This window comes from Carcharodon carcharias, chromosome 15 (genome assembly GCF_017639515.1).
Source record: "Carcharodon carcharias isolate sCarCar2 chromosome 15, sCarCar2.pri, whole genome shotgun sequence".
Taxonomy (NCBI): domain Eukaryota; kingdom Metazoa; phylum Chordata; class Chondrichthyes; order Lamniformes; family Lamnidae; genus Carcharodon; species Carcharodon carcharias.
The window spans coordinates 107,400,845-107,415,298 of NC_054481.1; the positions used below are offsets into that span (position 1 = coordinate 107,400,845).

General features: G+C 42.4%; 1 protein-coding gene across 1 annotated transcript in view; it reads right to left on the reverse strand.

Moving 5' to 3' along the window:
• Nucleotides 1-4,557, reverse strand: part of LOC121287793 (transmembrane protein 88) — a 40,444-nt gene extending 35,887 nt beyond the window's left edge. Inside the window, exon 1 of the mRNA XM_041205714.1 lies at nucleotides 4,282-4,557. Within this exon, the coding sequence (XP_041061648.1) occupies nucleotides 4,282-4,557 (276 nt within the window). The remainder of the gene's footprint in view (nucleotides 1-4,281) is intronic.
• Between the last annotated feature and the right edge of the window lie 9,897 nt (nucleotides 4,558-14,454).

The following is a 14,454-nucleotide window of genomic DNA, read 5'->3' on the forward strand; positions in this document are numbered from 1 at the left end:
TCTCAAAAAACTTTGATCAAGTCACCCCTGAATTCCAGGGAATACAACCCTCATGTGTACAATTTCTCCTCGCAATTTAATCCTTGGATTTCAGGTATCATTCTGGTAAACCCTCGCTACACTCCCTCCAAGTCCAGTATGTCCTTCCTAAGGTGCAGTGCTCAGAACTGGTGTGGTTGAAGCAGGGCTTTACAGAGCTGGAGTGTGAGTCCTACCCTCTTGTATCCTCTAGATATAAAGGTCAGCTTTCCATTAGCCTTTTTGATCATTTTACAACCGTCCCCTTGGTCTACAACCTTGCAGAAAATAGCAGCCCTGAGGGCAAGTGGCAGCAGCAGCAGAAACTATTCATATTTATTACTTTGAAATGAGGTGGTATTTCTTGCCTCTAGAAGGAAATTACTGCCTCATTTATATTGTGATGCTGACTCCAAAGGCCAAGCTGTGATCCAGCAGTGTGTGGAATGGCTGTGTGGATGTCTCACTTAAGGATTTCAATTTATTGCATTTGCAGTTCGTAAAGTTTAAAGGCTGCGGAAAGGATACCGAGAGAGGTTTAGCGTGAGCATGGGCACAGAGGCAGAACGAGACGTTCAAATAAAGGCACAAAAATAGTAAGGAACAGGAGTCACATACATTGCAGCCAGGGATAAGAGGATAGCAGAGAGGTAAATGGTGCAGCAGAGTGTAGTAGGACAAAGGAAATAGATTATTTGAGATCTTATGGCTCATAGTGGCACAAGGCTGGAAGTAGTATTAGGAAGGAGCAGATGTGATCAATAAATTCTCCATGTCATATCAAGACTTATAAATTCTGAATATGTGGAGCAGAATTGTGCAGAAAAAAGTCTAATTCTCATCCAATAATGGACATTGTACAGGTCGGTCGTCCAAGACTGAATACTGGAGATTGGGAGTACGGCTGAATATTCTGGAGCTTGGATGATCAGGGAGGATTTGATATAGAAATTTTAATAGTTGGAGTACATTCTTTGATATGGCTTCTGACCTGACACGGGGTGAGTTAATGCCTGGATGAAAGTAACCCTGTGTTTCATCCCGACACCTCGGGTTTTCAAACTAAGCAGTGACACTGGGAGTGGTGGCGAGATTCCCAGGAATGAAACAAATTGAGCCGTTTCAGCCAAACGAGATTTTTCTTTGTCAATGTTAAGGGCAGAATTTTACGGCAGCGGGATTTTACGGTCCTGTCGAAGTCAATGCACCTTTGAACGGCTGGCCACATTTTACAGCCCCAGCCCTGCTGTGAGGGGACAGTAAAATTCCACCCTAAGTATTGAAAACAAAGTAATTCTACCATATTTTGAAAATAAACTGTGGTGAGTAGTTTACCCTTAAACATGCTGGCCCAGGACTTACTCAGAACTCAGGGAGCGCTGGGGGCATTTTAGGGCTGATGAGGCTTGCAGCAATAAACATTGCTCAGGGCGCACTGTTTGTGTAGTGCTGGGAATACTGAGTGGGAGGGATGTTCTGAATTGAAAGGAGGTGGAATTGGCAAGATGTTATCACCTACAGTAAGTCCTGCCAATCCCGCCCCTGATGCCCCCCAACTTGCCTTCATGAAGCAGATTTGTGGTATTTTCAGGAATGTGGAAAGCGGGACACAGCAACTTCTGAAAAGCCAGTTTCCTTATAGCAAGTGCATCCCAGAGATGGGTCCATTTTTTCCATTGAGGAGAACTTGGTCCTCTGCAGATGGTCAAAAATGCTATTTCCCTCCACCAAACTAGTTGGCGCTGTAGGGTTTCAGGTGTGGGTCTCCGGCCCAGATTATTTAAATAGCCTGGCTCTGGGAATACAGACAGGAATTGAGTTCCCAGCATAGAAGTGGTCCCCTGCTCCTTCATTGTTGTGGTGATGAAGCAGGATTACAGTTCTAAAACCTGCCCCCCATTGTTTGTTGTTATTGAATTTAGTCTAAATAGCTCAACCATAACTTAACATATGAATGTTAAACACAATGGGAGGATTCTCAACTCACATTTTAATTAAAGCATGTTATGTTATAAATAATGGTGCTGACAACATTTAACAGCCCAGCATTTTGCAGGCTACAGCTAAACTCCTTATAGAAATGGTAGCTTTAACAGCTCCTTCAGTATAACAGGAGTGTTGTGGCTAGACATGGTGATTCACTATCCATCGGTAGCACTCCTTAGTGTAAGCACCCCTGGGACCTGAAGATACGAGTCTATGTACATAACACGAGATAAAGGCCTGTGGACAAGGAGTGTTAATGTCTGGAAATTCCCACCCGAAGTCAACAGACCTTTAGCTGGTCAGTCAAATTTTCTATCCCACCCGTGACGATTCCCACAATGGGTGGAACTGGAAAATCCCAGTCATAAATATTTCATACAGACATTAAGGAGCACTGCTGCCCTCAGGAATAATGTGAATAAACAAGATAGCATTAAACAGGCAGGGATTTAATTTGCGGCAGAACTCATTTCTCCCAGATTTCCATTCTTCGGCCTCAGTAGGAAATTTTGCCCGGGTTGGGGGGTGGGGGGGGGGGGGGGGGGTGTTTTGGGGGGGGGGGGGGGGGGGGGGAGGTGGGCTCTTCTTCCTTCTAATCCCTACCACTCCCCCCGCCCTGCATTACAGTTTGATGTGCAAGTGCCATAAGTGGGTACGACTGGGGAGCGGCCAACTGCCTGGGATGCAACCGAAAGTTTACACTGTAGGGCTTAAACCAGACCAAGTCGCCACCTCCACCAAATGCCCCAGTCGTGCCAGATCACCAAAATCAGGTTTAATCTGTGACAACCAGAGAAGTGAAACAAAACCCTGGTCCTCAGAGTGGCCCATTTCTTTGGTGCTGTGGTGAGGTGCAATCTCAGTTTCATGTCATGTCTTGTCCTTCTCCTCTAGTGGTAGAATTTGGGCTGAGACTATTTTAGGTTTAGCAAGGCACAACAGCTTGTTCATTTTCACTTATGGTTTTCAAACCACGTCAATTTTCCAGTTAATTTTATATCTCATCTTCAATCGAATGACGAAAATATCTTTGAAAACTATAAACTGTATTGAATTTTCAGAAATGGAGGGGAACTTATTCTAAAGAAAGAGGAATTTTTCCAGCAGACCAGTTAATGGAAAATACTGAGCGACTGACCGACATGCTAGACTTTTAAGTCCCTTGGCTATGCAGCAGTTTAAGAATTGCTAATAATTCCAGTTTATTCCCTCCCATTTTAAGCCCTGATACATCAACGTCTGGGAATGCAGACATGGAAGCAAGTGTTCCCAGATCTCCACCGACATCACTTCCCGAGATATACGGAACAGCATGGCTCAGCGTTCCCAGCCTGTTTCCCACCCTTTGATAATCGGGAGTATGTGCCCACCAGTCACCAGATGCCCCTAAAGTGTTTGAGAGTGGGATTTTGGCAACATCCTTATTAAAGATGCAAACATGACAGCCACTGAACCTGTGCCTCCACGATCCCATTTTTTAAACTAGAACAACAGCCTCCATTTGTGGATTATAAAGATGGGTCAGGGTGCTCCTTTGGTTTCCTTGTTTTCATATTCAGACTTGGAGCATTTTTCAAAGAAAGTATTGTTGGGAAAATTCACAATAACTCTGGGATTTTTCTTAACAAAATAAACCCTTGCAAGCTCTTCTGAGTGAAGATGATTAAAACCTTTTCTTGCCTTGAAAATGTACCTTTAGCAGAAGTTAGTTTTAACGCAAAATGAGTGCAGAAAATAATTTACTATACCCATTGGACTAAAGTTTCTGGTAATATCGTTTCAGCATGATTCACACTCCAGGCAGCTGCAGAGCAATAGCTAAAGCTCACTCTCTGACAGAACTGGACCATTTTAATATTTTTATAGTTGCACCATCCGTTCACATTCAAAACCTTTGAAAGTTTTCATTAATATCAGACAAGCATTAAAAAAATGCTGTTTCCTCACTGGGCAGGTCATCATTAATAGTAATCCTCTACCACTCAGACGACGGGCTAAATTTGGATCAATGTGATGAGAGCACCATCTCCTCCGTAATAATCAGGAATGCTGTATTTCTTGCCTTTTAGCATCGGTCAGACAAACAGAGCACTCAAACTGCAATTATTTTAACGGAAAGCACAATCAATTATCAAAAGACTCAGGCAGTCTTTACAGCTTTTTAACTTTAGTCAGCAGTATCTGTGGTCCAGCAGGCCACCTCGTATCCACTGTTACAATTTCACAGCCAAGCCAAAGCAAATAGAGAATTAGCATTCCTAGCCATAGGTTACTTACCCTGGAGTGACACTGAAACCCAAAATACACCACCACAATAGTGGGCAGCAGCACAATGCAAAACACAGTGCTCATCAGGACAAAGTTCAGGAGGAACAGCACAAAGTTAAAGGCAGTGACCAGGAGAGCCCATCCCCAGAACTCGCACATGCTGCGGGCCTCCAGTGGCCATGGCTGGTCATCAATGTTGTACGGTGGAGGGTGGACATGATTGAGCATGCAGGCAGTGTCTGACACACTGTCCACCTCAAAGTCCTCAATTTCTTGCTCTGCCATTTTGCCACTGCAGATATTTCTTTTTTTATTTGTCTTCCACAGTTAATTGATTTTTGCTGCAGTTCCTGGCTTCAGTGTTCAGGATCCGACGACTAACTGGGTTAGGCTCTGATCCACACAGATAGTTTCCTTGTCAGTTATCCTGCTATTCCCTCGTTAATGTTGCCCTGTCCTGCAATAGATATGAATCACTTTCAGCGTTGAGGACGGCTGAGGAGTGCAGCCTTGCACGAGCAGCATCCACAAACGGCAGCTGATTCTATCAGCCTTTGATACTAAGCCAGTTAGTCGAGATTAACAAGCTGCCTGAGGATGCAGTCCTTCCCGCCACGAACCAATCCCCTTGTGCTGTATCCCAGCCACTGAGCATGCATTACCCAGATCAGCACCTGGGTATCAGATAATCAGCATAAACTGAAGCAGCAACTAACAGGTAACAGTTGCTCTCACACACACAAGGCACAAAACCTTAAAACAGCCCATGCATTCTGTTCTTATGAACTGGCAGCAGCTAAACTGTGGCATTTAGTAAATTAGTAAATAAATCGTTTTTGCATGTAACATTAATAGTTATTCTTAACAATGTTACATTAATAATGTTTTACAATACAGGAGCACACAGTTTTTAAATTTCACGTTGACTCTTGTGCTGCGTCATCTAAAGATCCTGAAATAAATATAATTGCAGACGTGTAAATCATGATTCTAAGAGTAGCTCAAAGCGATACTTCATTACACAATATTTTGTAGCTAACCACAGCTGAAAATGCATTAACCGCGGGTAGCCGGAATAAAATTTAAACATAACTCTGGTGACTCTATCCCTTGACTAACAATTTATTTTAATACAACTAACTTTGTGATCACATTTTAATTCCAGAACTTAAGATAAAGTATACTTAGTATTTTAATCAGTCAAGGGCTGTACCAATTCTATCCTTATTTGTACAAAAGATTCATGAGTTCTCAAATCTGCTCCCTTTCTCTTTTACATATTCTGCCATCAACTCTATGATAAATGAGTTTGAACAGTGGGATTTCCAGCATCCACAGTATTTTGCTTTTACCCAGTTTCTAGTCAGCACAATAGAAAATTACCCTCAACTGGCACTAAGAGGGCACAGCCTGAATCTCGTCAGCTTGAAGGATGGCTTTGCAACACTCCGGTTCACCCTGGAGTGTGCAACACCTCCAGGGTTATCTGCAGTGGAGAAACTTACCACAAAAGGATATTGATGGCTTCTGCTCTGGATGCTCAGGCTGGCATGGAGGCCTTGGCTGCCAGAATGGATAGGGTTTGACAAGTTACGGAAATTATCCTTCAAAGTCCTAATGGTCCGCTTGGCACCGCTCGCTCCATATTCAGCAAGTGCCTGGCGTACGTCACATGGCAGGAATGCAGTCAGATGATGCTGCTGTCTCTAAGGATAGCAGAACACATATGTATGTCTTCCCACCAGACCATTCGGATGCCTGGACTTGAGGCAGAATGGTGGCAGGGCCAGGTCGTCTTTGTATTCATACAATAGGTGCATCTTCCAGCAGCTGCTGTGAGACCAGGGCTATCTCAAAGTGTTGCCAGAGGAACACAGCAGCCAACCACATCTGATATTCCTGTCACTCAAGTAACACTGAAGCACAGCACACCATCAAACACTGGCACCAAGGTGAATATAACGGAAAGAAAGGTGAGACGCTATTTTGATTATAAATCTGGTTGATCCACATTATGTTTTTGACAATTATCTCATCGCTATTCGTGGAATTTTGCTGTGTGCAGGTAAACTGCTGTATTTTCCCACATTATAACAGCGACTGCACTTCAACAGTACTTTCTTAGTGTTACCTGCTTCTGAACATACTGAGGATGTGAAAGCTGCTATATAAGTACAAGTTATTACCTTTCCTCTCCCCTTCATTACTATCCAGGTGTCCCTTAACTGTTTTGCCATCCATTTACCTTCCCTTTCATTGCCAGTGATTTTGCCTCACCTTCACCCCTTCATTTTCTTTCTTTTCTTCATTATCATCCTTTCTCCTCTCTCTCCTTTCCCCATCCATTCCCCATTGCTACACATTTTGTTCCCACTCCTCCTTTCATGCCATTCCTCCTCCTGCCATATATTTTCACTGCCCTTGGTATCTATTTCCGCCCCCAACCCTTGCCTGCTCCTAGCCAACACTCATGACTAATGCTGTTAATTCTAACCTTGCTGATAAGCACTAAGTTTGACCATTTCAGAAATAAATTGGAATTATCCCAATTGCTACTGATTTTAGTTCCAGAACTTAAGATAAAGTATATTTAGTATTTTAGTATCCCATCCTGATGAATAAGATCCAGAAACCGCATGGCAACAATTTCAAAACTGTCGCTAAAATGTTGATTGCCTCAATGAATCCACACCAGTCTTTCATTCTCTGTGTTAGCAAATTGTCCCTTCTTGCTTACTTGGCACTTGAAGCTCTGAGAGCTGCTGACTTCAGGCTGTTTGAAGTCATCCCATAAGTCAGTGAGTCTCATTTTTGCTGTGCGTGCACATGTATGAGAGAACAGTATGGTGGCTCATACAGTGACTTCAAGGAATTTGAGATCAACTGTTTTTCAACCTCCAGCACAAACAGTCTGGAAAGTCTTACTGTCCACACAAAATGTAGCTGGCTCAGTCACATTTGTCTGTCAGCTGTAGTTCAGCTGGTAGCACTCTCGCCTGTGAGCCAAGTCCCACTCCAGCCTTGGCTGACACACCAGTGCAGTTGAGAGGCAGTGATGCACTGCCAGAGATGCCATCTTTTGGATGGGACATTAAATTTTGTGCCTGATCTGGTGGATATAAAAGATCCCATGACACTATTTTGAAGGAAAGCAGGGGAGTTACCTCTGGAGTACTGGCCAATATTTATCCCTCAATCAATGTCATACAAACAAATTATCTGCTCATTATCACATTACTGTTTGTGGGAGTTTGCTGAGCGCAAAATTAGCTGTTGCATTTCCTCTATTACAACAGAGTAAAAATACATAATTGGCTGTAACAATGTCCAGTGGTTGTGAAAAGCGCTATATAAATGCAAGTCTTTCTTTTGCTTTTGATTGGCATCTATGCACATCCCCTAATTTGGTACCATCAGCCAACATTGAGATCACCCTCTTTTTAACGCATGTCCAAACCTTTTACTGAAATGAAAAGGAAACCAGCTCACATCCCTAAGGCACACCATACCCACACATGCCCTGCCAATCTGAATGTCATCCTGCTACCTCTACTCTCTGCTTTCAGTATCCAGTCAACTCTCTATCCATGATATCAGAGATTGCTGCTGCAGTAAGGTGAATATTTCAGCCTGCTCTAAATTATTGAAGAAGATAAGGCAGAAAAGCTGGTCAGTTTATTATTTCAGTTAAACCCAGGAGTCTGTAGGGGTCTACAACAACAGTGCCTCAAACATAAGGAAAACCAGCCAGTGACACCGCCGCAGTTCCAGGTACAGCACCGTGTTTTTGGTTTTACTTTATTTTTCTGCAAGGTTTTGCATTAAACTGGTAAAATACCAACTCACATTTCAATTTGGGTTGACATTTGAGGTAATGAATTGAATTTATGAAGGAAATTTGGCTGAGTGCTCATAAAAACAGGTTGAAAAGTTGATGTTCTATTTTTACTCTTATCTATCTTTTTGTTGAGTACCATTTGAAACAACCATAGAGTGAGTCCAGCTGTTCCTATGGTTACTATCTCCAAAGAAAGAAATAATACATTTATCCCTGGGCTTCACGACTTGACTTTAAAAGCTTGTTGATCTTTTAAATACTTATGCTGAAAAACCTTTGGCTGTTCTAACGCATTCTCTCAGTAACGCCAATGGAAGAACGGTTATGATGTAAGTACGTTGGAAGTAGCAGAAACCTGCTGGGAACCATAAATACTGGATCGCAACAGTTAGGATCCCCGAGGAGACCAACAAACCAAAAGAACCAATTTACCGAATGACCCCCAACATGAAAACCAATGGACAAGATTTCACTTCTTATAACTTTTACTTTAACAATCAAACCAAAATCAACATAAATTAAACAGGAATTAACAGGCAAATTTCAGTCAATATAAGCTATATAAACACATTAAATAGCGGATAAAACAAAGATAGATCTCACACATTAACTGGGCAATCCACTTAGCATTTATGGCATTAATTTCAGCCACAAAAGTCCTTCAAAGCTCTGAACTTCCTCAGGTAGAACTCCAGCTCCTTTTCTTCGAGGATTTAGCCATTGATCCTCATCCGACCACAGTTCCCAACCAACCTGAGTTCCACAAGTATGATCTTCACCAAAATGGCGCACTTTTCCAGAACCTCCTCAGCTTTGTTCATGTCAGTCCTGATCTCCCAGCAACAGGTTTACCTGAACTCTCAGTGACTACCCTGTGCATTCTATGGCCAGTTGGGGTCATTAAGTTGATACTATCCCTGGGATTTCTGGCTTGATTAACCTGGGAGATGCTTTAGATGTTTGTTTCTTGTAGTTTGTGTTGCTGCCACTTGAGGGCAAATTAGAGAATTTACACCTGATCCTGGAAAATTTGTGTTACATAAATATAAGTTATTGTTGGTTAATGGCAACATTTTTGGGTGGGTGTGATCCCAATAAATGTTGGGCTTGCTGGTCCACATCAGGGGAAATTGCAAAGTCAACTCTTTATCAAAACTAACATACCTTAACCATTATCACCTGTTACCACAAAGAAATTATAACTGACAATGTTCTCGCACAATAATGAACAAGGTCCTTCAAAATTTCTTTATGCATCATTTTAATGGGGGACAGTAATATTAACAATTATTGTTTGTTGAGGTAAATAACAACATTTATCACAAAGTATCAAAACTGCTATTATAATTATTACCAACTGTTACCATCACCTTGGAATTCAGCACTTGATACAGTAGCAAAGAAATGTTCAGACACAGTACAACGATGTACCAAGGTTACTTTGACAACGTCTCCCTCCCCTGCAATCTCTATCACCAATGGATAATAAGGGCAGCATAATGTTCGCAAACACCATCGCCTCCAAGTTCCCCTTGAAGTCACACACCACCTTACTTACTTGGGCATATAAAACCATTCTTACATTGTTGCTGGGCCATAATTCTGGAATTCCGTACCAATTCTGTACAGCTACAACACTGGCATCTACCCAGCTATGTGAAAAATTGCCCAGGTATGTTCTGTACACAAAAAGCAGGACAAATCCAATTTGGCCAATTACCGCCCCATCTGTCTACTCTCAATCATCAGTAAAGTAATGGAAAGGGTCATCAATAGTGCTATCAAGCTGCACTTGCTTAGCAATAACCTGGTCACTAATGCCAAGTTTGGGTTCCACCAGGGCCACTCAGCTCCTGACCTCATTTCAGCTTTGGTTCAAACATGGACAAAAGAACTGAACTCCTGAGGTGAGGTGAGTGACTGCCCTTGACAGCAACACTATTCCAACACTTTAGCTCTCTATGGCTTTAATATGCTATCTATATGCTGCTCAAAACAACATATACCACTCTAACCATGGTCTGATTTTTGTTTTGTACTAGTTTATCATTATGCTATTTAAATTGAGGTACCAGGTTATCTGAAATAAACTCTCAAGTAGCCCTGGATGATGGGAAGCCAATGAAAGCCAGTGGGGATAGGGATGATGGACAGGGAGGGCTTGGTGCAGGATAGGTTGCTGATGACTATCTGCAAGGAGTTAATTTGTAACTGGCGAGATGGTTCACTATATAATCCAAATGGTAATTACAAATAAAGAGGGCAACTTAGCTCAGTTCCCTGTAGAACTGCATTTACAGTATGTGGTAGCTGACACGGTATAACTCTTTATTCCACCCGTATACACAATGTGATGTAGCCATTACTGCACGAATCCCTGGTCCCAGCTGTATATACAATGTGGTGTAGCTGTCACTGCATAATTCCTGATTTCCAGCTGTATATACAATGGGATGGCCATGACTTTTCTCTCTACCATTTCTGCTTCTTCGCAGAAACGGGTAGCATTGAACAGATGACTCTTAGTATCAACTGCTGGGATTTGTGAAATATGAAACTCCTCCCTCCTAATGTGCATGTCACCATCTAGAGATTCAGGCAACAGACACGTTAAATGGCTTGGGTTTGAGTAGACCTTAACACTCAGGGTTTGTTCTATGTTCATTACTTGCATTAATTGTGTTAATGATTCTCACTTGAGCCATTCCAAACACTGGAAAGCAATAAGATTAGCTTACAATAACTTTAAAGTAGCATTTGATTGTCGACAGAAGATTAGTTGAAGGGAAAAAACAATGCTCATCAGTAAGGGGGGCAGTGTTAAGGAAATAATGAAAGGATCTTTGCTATTTTAATCTAATATTTTGGATTAGGTGGATGCAGAAACCCGATGTAAATTAATTACATTTTCAGATGATAATGAATTGTGGGCAGCCAGGGAACTAGGTGGAATTTGTAAATTGGCAGAACTGCATCAGATAAAATTAATTACAGGCAAGATCAAGATACTGCACATTGGAAGGAGAAGTGGGTGTAAGACATGTGGTATGGATGGTGTAGAAGTAATAAAAGGTGAAACTGGAGTAACTCATTTCCCTTTGTAAGATTTCCGGATCTTTTATTTTGTATTAAAAGGCATTGGCAATCCCTCCATCTCAGTCAGGCAGCTTGGCAATTTTCCAGGACTTTGTTGGCAATCAATTAGCCAAACTGGCTTACTAATGGTAACCATACAGGTCCATGCCTTAATAGCCAGGGTGTCCTATCTGGGCAAGCAGGGGGAATCTTACCAATGCCCTAGAGAGAGCGAGATACAAGATTTTAAATGGGAAACATAAACGCAGAGTGCAATCATGACACCAAATGGAAAAAAACAATCTAAGGGTGATGTTGGGATGAACTTCTTCAAGCTAAGAACACTTGGATTGGTTTCTTGGAATGGACAGTGCAAGTGAAACCTGAAGGTCTGGTCAGGGCTGTCGAACCGGGAATGGGGTCATGGAGGGTGAGGTGGGAGGGGGGTTGACGGTGGGGGAGAAGATGGCTGTAATTTCTGGGATTGGCTGAATAAGTTAAAATGGGCTGAGCACCCTCCAGTGCAAAATCTTACTGGGCACTAGCTGGCAGTTGGAGACTGATAAAGCTCCATTGTGTGCATCCTCTGACTATAATTATAGGCCAACTGGGATGTTATGACATTACCTGGAGTACTATTGTTCGTGTTTTGAAAAGCAATCATTAGTACATGTCCTATCTAGCTTGCCTATAGTCATGTGACCTCTACCATGGGGAGGGGGGCTCCCTGCAGGCAGCCATCTTACATGCAATTCAATAAAGACACTGCATTAGAAAGACTGTAGTCTTTGAGCTCGTAATATGGTGTCAGGAGTGCAACTGAGATTGATTTTGAAAAGGTGGAAGAGCTGAAAGCCATGGCCACTGAAAGAAGAACACTGAACTATTCCAACCTGCTAAAAGCTGCTGAAAAAAAACAGACAAAGAAAAGCTAACACAAGTTGATGGCTGCAAGTAAAATACTGGGTGAGACAAAGAATGACGGTAAATTTTCCTCTGCTGGCTCCAATCAAAATGAAAAGAGATATGTGACAGAACTGGCAATTTTTCTACCTGCAATGGTAGAACCATGGGATTGCAGCAGATTTAATTAATAAGCCAGAGCCGATACAAGTAGCAATTTTAACACTGCTGGGCAGAGACTGCTACAAATTGTATTCCACCCTAAATCTATCCGAAGAACAGAAAAAACAGACTGCAGAAATTTTGAAAGCCTTGAAGGCATGCTTTGAAACGCAAGCAGACATAACTTATGAATGGCATGTGTTCAACATTGAGGCTCAAGATGAAAAAGAGTCCATTGATCAGTATGTGACTGCCATAGCACAGTTCACTGAGCCATGTGAATTCAGGCAACTAAAAGATGGTCTCATTAAAGATAGAATTGTCTTAGGAATAAGAGATCTGACAGTGAGACCAAGTCTACTGAGAGAGGAGAAACTTACTGTCAAGAAAGTGATAGACGTGTGCAGAAATGTGGAGGTTGTAAAACATCAGCTAGAGCACATGTACGGCAGAACGGACCAGCAGATACATTCTGCTGAGAGACATTCCAGGCTGATAGAGCAGAATAATTGCCGACAAAGGACAGGATGCAAATACAACTTAGAACATCATTCAAAGAAGGATTGTCTAGTGTGGGGAAAGCCGTGTTTTAACTGAAAGAACCTAAATTGTTTTGCACTCAAGTGTTAGGCTAGAAAGAAGCAAAAGAAGCCCATACAGATGGCCACTGGAGAGATATCTGCCGAAGCCTTTGATGAAGTACTATACACCAGACAACAGGTTGGTTCTGTCACGTCTATAGGTGATAAATGGTTTGTGACTGTTAGAATGATGACCGCAGAAGGAGAGCATCAAGTGAACCTGAAGTGTCGGATAGACAGTGGTGCGTCATGTAACATCATGACCTTCACAGACCTGTGTGAAATGGCTCAATGTGGCAATCCAAAAATGAAGGCTTCAAAAGAAAGGTTAAGGCAATGTGAAGGCACGATACTCAAATAGAGGACAAATTAGTCCGAGAGCTCAATGCAATGGCAAGAAGGAAGATCTAGAGTTTCAGATCACAGATGAGATGCAAGAGCCACTCATCTCAGCTGGAGCAGGTCTAAGGCTTGCACTGGTAACACTGAACATGCCAACAGAGGTTTACAAAGAGGCAGCGCACAGAACAATTGACCACCAAACAGATCCTAGAGGAGTACAAAGATGTGCTTACAGGGTTTGAATGTCTATCTGGAGAATCTCGTCTTGAAATAGATGAGAATGTAAGCAATCCAGTGTCCGCCGAGAAGAGTTCCAGCTGCCCTCAAGTCGAGCCTAAAAAACAAGATAGAAGAGCTGGAAAAGAAGGGAGTAATCAAGAAAGTGACAACTCCTACAGACTGGATTAGCAGCGTGGGAGCAGTGAAACAAATGGGAAAGCTGCGAGTATGTTTAGACTCAACAGATCCAAAAAAGTATTGAAGAGATCTCGCTACCCCGTGCCAATCGTCAAAAGAATTTTGCTACAACTTGCCAAGGCAAGGATCTTTATTACCCTAGATGCATTACTGGCAAGTGAAGCTGGATGAAAGCATCAGCTTTCCAACGAGACTCTGGATGGCACTCGGGAGATACAGATAGCTGCGCATGCCATTAGGCATTTCCATGGCTCCAGAGGTTAATGAGTGCAGACAGCATGAGGTAGTCAGTGATCTTCCAGGAGTGGAAATCATAGTGGATGATTTTCTAGTCTATGCATGTGGACACACAATAGAAGAAGCCATAGCTGACCATGATCAGGATTTAATAAGGCTGCTAGAGAGAGCTTGTCAAATGAACCTGAAGCTGAACATGAAAAGATTGAAACTGAAGAAGCCTGAAGTCGAGTACGTAGCTCATGTATTGACAGCAAAGGTCTTTGCCCAGAATCTGACAAGGTGCAAGCAGTAGCAGTGATGCAGCGACCAAGGGATATGAAGGCAGTGCAACAATCTGTTGGATTGGTGAACTATTTAGCAAAATTTTAGCCTAATTTGTTATCAGAGTGTGAACCATTAGGCAAACTCACTGCCAAGGAGGTGCAGTGGTAGTGGAGCACAGAACAAAAAGCAGGGTTCACTGAGGAGGCTGTGGTGAGTGATATCGCCATTGGACTGGTAATGCAGAGACCCAGGTAATACTCTGGGGACCTGGTTCGAATCCCACCACAGCAGGTGGTAGGATTTAAATTCAATAACAAAAATTTGGAATTAATGATGACCATAAAATCATTGTCAATTGTT